Here is a 10,000-nt window from a genome sequence, read left to right as displayed (position 1 = left end):
TTGATTTAATCCCGTTTGATAAAATACAACTGAAAATGAAGAGAAAAAACGAAGCTTCTAAAAAGCAGAACAAATGAATCATAACTCAAAAACTTGAACGAGATAAAAATGATTGACTTTTATAAATTTAATCAAGCGCGCCTGACAGAGGGTTAAATGCATTACTCGACGTAATCTTTATCACTTCGCATTTAGGTTTAGAAATTTGAAATTATTTTTTTAATTAATTTATTAACTTGAGTTAACTTTAAGTTAAGTTATTTAGAGTAATTAGAAATTTAGAATTATTTTTTTGATGTTTGTTTTGGAGTTTAAAAAATGTATTTTAAAAATGTGAGGCCCAACAAAATTGGAAGCCCAGGCCACATGCCCCATGTGGCTCCCCCTCAGAGAGGGCCTTTATATATATATATATATATATATATATATATATATATATATATATATATATATATATATATATATATATATATATATATATATATACTAAATCCACTTAATAAACAAAAACTAAAGCGGTCCGCTCAAATGGATGTAGAGGACCACTAAAAATCCGCTATAGAATGTTTGCTGGGAATTAAGCTAAACACTACAGAACATTTTTTGGTATATTACTGTAGCTATTTGTACTTGCAGAGTTGTTATTCTAGTTCGCAATTTAATATTTAATTTTACAGCTTTTTACTACAAAATAAACCAAAATGTTTCAATATTTTTAAAAACATAATACATATTATTAATAATATAACAATTTATATTTACTAAATTTCTTTTAAGAAATATTTTACGGAATATATTCATTTTTAGATATACTTTAAAATGTATACTAGTTTACCTTTAAATACGTGCAATAAGAATAAAGTTGACCCTGTATGAACCACTCTTTAGCGATATCATATCCAATATTCTTGCAATTTAATAAAAACGATTCTGTGACTTCAATTTTGATTAATGCATACGTCAATAGAAAGAAACTTAGACTTCCCATTCTATTTGATTTTAAAAATTGTTAAAAACGAATAAAAACTATACTTAAATTATTTTGACTGTCGATTTAGTTTTAAAATCTATTTGCAGCTTTTTCAACATCCCTCTACTAAATTAAACTCTTTTTTATTTAACTTCAAAACTTCTAAAGAAGATATTTAGATTTGTATTTGTATTTAGATATTTAGTTCGATTTTCATAATAAAAAACTCGGTTCATTTGACGCTATTGGTTTTCATAAGAAATGATTACTTAAACTTAATAAAAACATAGAATAAAGAAGTTCTTAGTCTTTTGATTTATCAAAAAAGTTTACAAATAAAATACCAATAGTCTTATTAGATTAGCAAATAAAGATAACAATTAAATAGAAGAATTATTTTGAAAAGAATGGTATTAAAGATGCCATATACTAAACTTTATATTCAAAAATCTAATGCGTTTTTAGCAAACGCATATAGTAGTTGTTGTCAAAACATAATGCCATGCCTGGCAAGACCTAATGTGTTTACCAAAGAAATTTTAATTAAAACAAAGCTTTAATCTCAAAATCCCATTGCTATAAATAAACACATGAAATAAATATATACTGATATACGTTATATGATTAACGTTTACTATTAAAATTGTTTCTGGGTTGATTTTATTTGCAAAAACAATGAGTGTTGAAAATAAGATTAAAATATTCTAAGGGTAATAATCACATTATTTTAATCACATTAGTGTATTTTTTTAACAGAGCTTTTATTCAAAAGTGATCAAAGAATTTAAATATTAAGGACTATTATGTCATATCAGCATTTTTTTAAGCTAGTTATATTTTTTCAAAAAAACTTTTTTTAAGCACGGTGTTAAGTATTGTTTCCCTATTTAACAATATTCAAGTTACGAGTTTGTTATAAATCATCATAAGACGTAACCTAAGAAGTCTTATGGAACAATTTTCAAAAATTTTTATACAACATTTTTTAAATAACTTTGGATTAAAGTTTCATTATTCGCAATGTATTATTTCATTATGTATATACAAGTAAATATAAGTAATAAGAACCTCGACGGTTGAGTCAATTAGTTACATTCATTAATAATTTATCAAGATTGGAAATGTTCACAGCGCTCTATGCGATATTATGACAACGCTTCTCGCGTTATAAGCACTAATATGAGTAAACAGTAATAAAAAAGTAAACAATCATAAATAAAAAACAGTAATAAATAAAAACATATATAAATAAGTAAGCAGTAATAAATAAAAACATATATAAATAAGTAAGCAGTAATAAATAAGTAATAAAGCAGTAAAAAGTAAGTAAACAGTAATATATAAATAATATATAAACATATAAATACAGTAATATATAAATAATATATAGGCGTTCAATATACTTAACTTTTTTTACCAAATGACATTTAATGTTTGTTTCTATTTCTTTATAAGAAAAATTTAGCTTTTTTTTTTGTGGATATTATTATGTTTTTTTTTGTTTTTTATGTTCTTCCAAACAAATTTATGAACAGTAAGGAGGGTCGAAATTTTTTTTTTTTTAATCTTAAAACCGGTTGTATTGAATGGAATAGATTACAACTTAAAAGATATATTATAAAACCAGAAATACTATAAAAGAACCATTGTTTCTAGATATTGCCGAGCTTTTGTCTTAAAAAGTAGAAGACATTTAGAGAAAATCGCCCCTTCCTACGGTTGCACACACAATATATTTCAGCTATTAATGGCTTATCATTTACAGTGCAAAAGCCTCATCGAATCTTTAAAAAGATTATCTGCTGCTCAAAAATTGATTTTATACAGCATAGCAGAGTTCTATTTGACATTTGTTCATGTAAATGTAAACAAATTCAAACTTGTTGTTTGTTCAAGAGAAAAAAGTTACCAAAAGAAGAGAAAAATTTTTTGCTTGACCAAAGAAAGGAAGATACGAATTGGTAGAATAGTTTGTATACTTTCAACTAAATTACAAAAAAAGGTTACAAAAACCTCTAAGACGAACAAATCTAGTGCACACATTGACAAAATTCAAATAAAGTGTAAGATTGAACAGCAGGAGTTATTGTTGTCATCAAGTCTGAAGGCTATATTTCTTCACCTGATAGGCTAAAATTCTTTTTTACACCACAAATAAAAAAAAAGTTACAAAAAAAATACAGTTAAAACTTTGCCTATGTTGTCAACATCCTGCGACCATTACTGTATTTCCGACAGAGCAACCGCTGCAATTGTTTTTTCAGTATTGCACAATACATCTTCGGAATAATATCCGAGGATATATTGTGTGTACGAATACTTCTTCAACAAGTGGTCAGTAAATCAAAAAAACAGCTTGAAAGAAAAAAAAACGTAATGAATTGTATAAACAACAAACACAGCATTATTTACCTGATTTATACTTTGATGGACTAAAATGACAAGAAGCTAAATATTGTAAAGAAAGGAGAAAAAAAGGTACAGACAAACAGTGATTGAGGAGCATATATCTGTCTGTTTAACAGACCAGTTCAGTTTATATTGGTTATGCTACACCAGTTCGAGGTACTGCTAAAAGTATTGAAACATTGATTAATGGGCTTAAGTTGACACAAAAAATTAATCTAGATGATTTGATGGTTATTGGTTGCGATGGTTCGGAATCACTAACACTGGAAAATGCAACAACGTGTTTAGAAACTTCGAGAGAAGGCTTCAACACCCCTTACACTGGATTATTTGCATGCTACATTTAAAAAAATTATATTTGAGACATCTGTTTATGAAATTAGACGGTGTTACCACTGGTCCATCCTCACAGGCTGGTCCTATTAGCAAAATAAAAAATATCGGCAAATTATAAAAAATTAAAAAAAATTGTGAAAAACTACCAATAATAAACTATGAAAAAATACAAAGCGAACTTCCAAAAGTGAAATTTAAAGATTTGAGTACAGATAAAAAATACTTATATGAAGTAAAAATGGCAGCTATTAGTGGCAAATGCTTTAATGATTTTTAACAAAAGCAAATAGAATATTACGATTATATATTTCTACATCAAATCCATCAAATGAATTAAAAATATTAGCTGAGTATTGTCTTTAAGTATAAGCTCCAGTATGGTTTCAAAAAAAAAACAAATCCAATGGTTGGTCTAAGAACTTTTGGAAATTAGTTAACGATTCTCGATATCTGCCAGCACAGTCTAAACTAATATTAGATCCCGTAATTCAACGTAATGCCTTTTTTGCCCACCCTGAAAATTTGCTTCTGTCGATGTTGTATGATAAATACAAAACAGTAAGGAATCTTGCTGCCAGGAGTATACTTGAAGCACTAAGTTCACTTCATACAAAAAATATATCTCGTGTTTGAAGTGCCGCAAATAAAAATTGATGCCAATAGTTTTTTTGAGCTCATTATTTGGCAACAAAGTAATTTCGATCCTCCAATGCTTCAACAAATCAATAGTCATGAAATAAATGAGTTTATTGAGTATAAGGGCGGCTGAAACTTAATTTACTTAAAGCTACCATTAAACCTACCATTAAACCTACCAGCTACGTAGGCAGTCGAACGCTCTGTGAATATAGTGACGGAAGCATCTATATCCTTATGCGGTAAAAAATCAAGAGAAGATTTAATACGAGCGAAACTTGCATCCAGAAATCTTATGCCCCGTTTTGACAGTGAACAAGATTTTGAGGTCAAAATCAGTTAGATTTTATTTTACAGTATAATAATACCAAATTTTAGTACCGTGTTTATTAATTATGCATACTACACTTTATTTCTTTATTTTTTATTATTATATAACAGTTTCTTAATAAAAGGTATACATTAAACCAAACGTTTTTTTTTCTGAAAATTTCCCAAACTTTAAATCGCATGCGCTGGCTAACGACTTTAAATTAATTTTTGTTGGCAATTTTTATTTGTTTACACGTGAGACAACATAACATCACCATTAGAATTTGATTGAACAACCCTAATTTTTTCTTAAATATAACGATCCATCCTACTGAACAGTATGGAAAATCAAATAGTATATTCATAAAGTTTTAATAAGCGTTTTTAACACTCATATATTTCGACTATCAATTAATTGACTTGTATATTTTAATAATAGTAAACCGCACTCAATAAAATCTCAATTTTTTTCTATAAAACATATGATTCACTCTACCAACACTAGTAACTTTTAGGTCGTTTAGGTTGAAAATTTGATAACGCAAAACATTTTTATTATATTTTAAATGTTCATGGCTATTATACAAAAAATATTATGAAAAGAATAAATTGTTTTGAAGTGCGCTCTAATGCAAATATCAATTTTTAAAGGGGGTAAAGGTAACTTTTTCCTCCTCCCCTTGCTCTCCTTTATTTATTTAAAAATTGAAGTTACACCATCTTAAAAAAAAACGTACTTCATATACATATTCAAAATTTCAATAAAAAATATCTTGGCATTTAAAAGATTTAACTATTTAAAGTAAAACTTCAAAAAACTTAAGTTCACTTTTAATAAAATATACTGTAATATTCAAGATATAATAAAGTCTTATAATAAATCATTAAAGCAATTGCCACTAATAGCTGCCATTTTTACTCCATATAAGTATTTTTTATCTGTACTCAGTTCTTTAAATTTTACTTTTGGAAGTTCGCTTTGTATTTTTTTATAGTTTATTATTGGTAACTTTTCACAATTTTTTTTAATTTTTTATAATTTGCCGAAATTCTTTAATTTGCAATTTTAATGTATAACATTGTAACACATAATTTCATATATAAAACTATATTTTATGGTATAATACAAAATCATTTCTTGTAATAATATATATATATATATATTATATTTATATATGTATATATATATATAACTATATATATATATATATATATATATGTATATATATATATATATATATATATATATATATATATATATATATATATATATATATATATATATATATATATATATATATATATATTATATTTATACATTAGGCCCGTATCAAATGGGGAAAGAGGCAGCAGGGGCATTTGCTCCTTCCCCAATATTTTTGAATTTAGTTTTTAGAAAATAGCAGACGATTTCAAATTAAAACATAAAAGAAAAAAAAAGGTAATTTTGGCGTAAGTTTCTTTAAAAAAAATTATTGACCAACTAATAATATTTGACCTACGCATTAGTATTGCCTCCACATAGTGGAGGAATAAGACTTCGGGGCCCATTTTTTTGATAAATAATGATCAAAAAAAAAAAAGAAAAAAAAGAAATTTAAAACTATATTCATCCAGGATTGCGTTATTATTTATTTTGCCTATAGTTTTTTACATATGGATAAGTAAGTATAAATATTACCTTGTATCTCAAAAATAATTTTATTCTCTCTGATGTAAGTAACCACATCTCTAAACTAGTCAAAAAGAGTACAAATAAACCTTGCCTCTTGGACATAACAGGCTACAATAGGGTTGAAAAGAAGAGTTGGATTATAATTAGTGTTGGCATACAGCTAAATCAAGAGTAGTAAAGGATTCCCAGTTACCAAATCAGTACATTTTAAATACTTCTCCCCACAACAAAAACAAATACGTTTTTATAAAGAGAAATGATTACTTGGTTTGTTTGCTTGTAAACTATCTTAATTATGCTAGTTTTAATAAAAATAAATAATAAATATGTTAGGTATTTAACTAAAGCATATATATATATAAATATATATATATATATATATATATATATATATATATATATATATATATATATATAAATATATAAATATATATATATATATATATATATATATATATATACAATGGAAAAAAGTATGCCAAGCAAAAAAAACGATAATTGAATATTAGAAATTTGAAAAAAGATTTGTTTCTTTTAAAGAGATACATTTTGTCAGATCAGGTTATCCTTTTGTCAGATCAGGTTATCCTGCTACTGGTAACATGTAACCCAGTACAATCTGCTTCATGTCCTGCTGCCTTGTAGGATACGCCTTTTTAGGCAAAGGCTAGGAGATGCCAACTCCGATATAAAACACCCCCTGCCTTGGGGCTCTTGGTTGAGTAAAGGCTAGAGATGGTGTCTCGATAAAAATACTCATCTTGGGCAGATGTTAAATGCACCCAGCTACTGTCTTGTAGAAGGCCTCCTAGGCAAAGACTTAAGGGGTAAACAGATTCTATCTGTTGACCAGCCTTGCACCCCTTCTTCATCTATTAGGCTGGCGCAGATGTATTTTTAATACATTGTTTCCAGTTTAGGATGTTGAATGCTGGATCTTCTTGACTCAATGCATGGGTTTGCTTGTGTCACTGTTTTTACGACTAGGCAACTCATTCTATTATCTCTTTATGAGGGTACAGCTCTAAAACTCAGTTTTATGGTTCTGAGGCCGGCTGGTAGTCAGGTTTCCCGAACTCTGTGGTAGCTCTCAGAGAGGCTGATTCCATCAACAGCTGAAAAATATCAAAGTATTAACAGTGCCATGTTGCGCATGGATGGTGTCCCTGTTTGTACTTTTGGTGTGCATTGCGGAAGCCACATTTGGAGCCCTTTGTTACGGCTTAGGGTTTATTAGTAGTAATGAGGCAATTGCTTGGGCTATTAAACGGTGTTCTGAGTACTATCTATGCTTTGAGTCAAGTTCTTCAAACTAATTTAAAAATGAATAAAGTACCAAAAACTATAAAACACAAAAAACCATCATCATCACCAAGTTCTCTAAACCTATCATTCACTAATATTCGTGGTCTTCGAAGTAACTTTTCTTCTGTTGAGTCTTATCTCTTGCAAAGTTCACCAGACCTACTTGCTCTTTGTGAGACTAATTTGAGTTCAGCTGTCTCATCTTGTGATCTTAGTGTTGATGGTTATCTTCCTCTGATTCGTAAAGACTCCAATAGTCACATGCTTGGCCTGGGCATTTACATTCGTAAGAATTCACCTGTTTGTCGTGAAACTAGATTTGAATCCACAGACTATTCTTTTATGTGCTTTCGTTTAGCCCCACTTCACTCTATTGCCTTTCTCTTTGTTCTATATCGCTCTCCTTCATCTCAAGACTGCACTCTTTTTGATGTTATTTCTGATCATATTGACCAAGCCCTCTCTCTTTATCCATCACCTAATATAGTTGTTGTCGGTGACTTTAATGCTCACCACTCTGAATGGCTTGGCTCTAGTGTCAGTGACTCTGCAGGCATTAAAGCCCACAACTTTTGCCTTTCTCAATCCTTAACTCAAATAGTCAACTTTCCAACTCGCTTTCCTGACAACCCTAATCATTTACCTTCTCTACTTGACTTATGTCTTGTTTCTGATCCTAGTCAGTGCTCAGTTTCTCCACATTCACCCTTAGGTGCTTCTGATCACAGTTTGATCTCTTTAAAACTAATATCTCATTCTTCTTCATCACCTGAATCCCCCTATTATCGAACCTCTTACAACTACAGTAAAGCTGACTGGGATTCTTTCCGTGATTTTCTTCGTGATGGCCCTTGGGTAGAAATCTTTCAACTTCCTGTCGACAAATGTGCTTCTTACATAACTTCGTGGATTCAGGCTGGCATGGAATCTTTTATTCCCTCTCGACGATTCCAGGTCAAGCCTCACTCTCCTCCATGGTTTTCCTCACACTGTGCTGCTGCGATTGCGAATCGAAACCGTTACTTCCATATTTATCAGCAAAACAATTCTCCAGAAAACAGACGTCTGTTTATTACTGCTAGAAACAACTGTAAAAAGGTTTTGTCTAACACCAAAACCCGCTATTCTCAGGTCATGAAATCTCGTATCTCATCTCAAAAATTAGGCTCTCGTGACTTCTGGAGAATCTTTAATAATATCAATAATAAGGGCAAATCTATAATTCCACCTCTCTTGTATGGTTCAGACTTTGTCACCTCACTTAAAGAAAAAGCCGAACTGTTTGCTAAAAACTTTTCATCAATATCATCTCTTGATTCCACTAATTGCGTTCTACCTGATATTGCCAACAAACAGGTTGATCCATTGCTTGACATTCATATCACTCCAGCATCTGTATCTAAAGTGATCTCCTGCCTAGACTCTTCTACTGCTTGTGGCCCAGACAACATACCTGTTATTGTCTTGCAGAAGTGTTCTCCGGAGCTGTCGTCTATACTCTCAAAACTATTCAACAAGTGCTTATCAGAGTCTTGTTTTCCAGCCTGCTGGAAAGCTGCATCTATTATCCCTATCTTCAAAAATTCTGGGGAGCGTTCTGATTCGTCTAACTACCGTCCCATAAGTCTTCTTCCTATCATAAGCAAGGTTTTTGAATCTTTTATTAACAAACACTTAATTTCTCATCTTGAATCTAATAACTTACTTTCTGACCATCAATATGGATTTCGATCTTCTCGTTCTACAGCTGATTTGCTAACAGTAATAACCGACAGGTTTTATCGTGCATTAGATGAAGGTGGAGAGGTTAAGGCCATCGCTCTTGACATTTCAAAAGCGTTTGATAAAGTTTGGCATGCTGGTCTTCTCCATAAGCTTACTTCTTATGGTGTATCCGGCAACATCTTTAAGATCATTGAATCCTTCCTTTCCAATCGTAGCATAAAAGTTGTCCTCGATGGACAACACTCTTCTTCTTATTATGTAACTTCAGGGGTTCCTCAAGGTTCTATCCTTGGCCCTATACTCTTTTTAATTTACATTAACGATCTTCCAGATATTCTCACATCTAAGGTGGCATTGTTTGCTGATGATACTACCATTTATTCTTGTCGATATAAGAAACCAACACCCTCTGATTGCCTGGAGGGGGCATTTGAGCTTGAAAAGGATCTCACTTCTGCTACAGCATGGGGCTCACAGTGGCTGGTGAACTTTAATTCAGATAAAACTCAATTTTTTTCAGCCAATCGTTATCGCAATAATTTAGATCTTCCTATATTTATGAACGGTGATGTACTCGATGAGTCACCTACTCTTCATCTTCTAGGATTAACTCTTACTTCCAATCTTTCTTG

At 30.3% G+C, this 10,000-nt stretch overlaps 1 protein-coding gene across 1 annotated transcript in view; it reads right to left on the bottom strand.

The window, feature by feature from the left end:
- LOC136075501 (macrophage colony-stimulating factor 1 receptor 2-like) overlaps nt 1-1,283 on the bottom strand; it is a 232,616-nt gene extending 231,333 nt beyond the window's left edge. The window contains exon 1 of the mRNA XM_065788871.1: nt 836-1,283. Coding sequence (XP_065644943.1) covers nt 836-988 — 153 coding nt within the window. The 5' untranslated portion in view covers nt 989-1,283. The remainder of the gene's footprint in view (nt 1-835) is intronic.
- Nucleotides 1,284-10,000: the final 8,717 nt, after the last annotated feature.

The sequence above is a fragment of the Hydra vulgaris genome, chromosome 01 (assembly GCF_038396675.1).
Source record: "Hydra vulgaris chromosome 01, alternate assembly HydraT2T_AEP".
Classification (NCBI taxonomy): Eukaryota; Metazoa; Cnidaria; class Hydrozoa; order Anthoathecata; family Hydridae; genus Hydra; species Hydra vulgaris.
The sequence above is the reverse complement of the archived record's forward strand: the minus strand, read 5'-3'. Positions and strand labels throughout refer to the sequence as shown.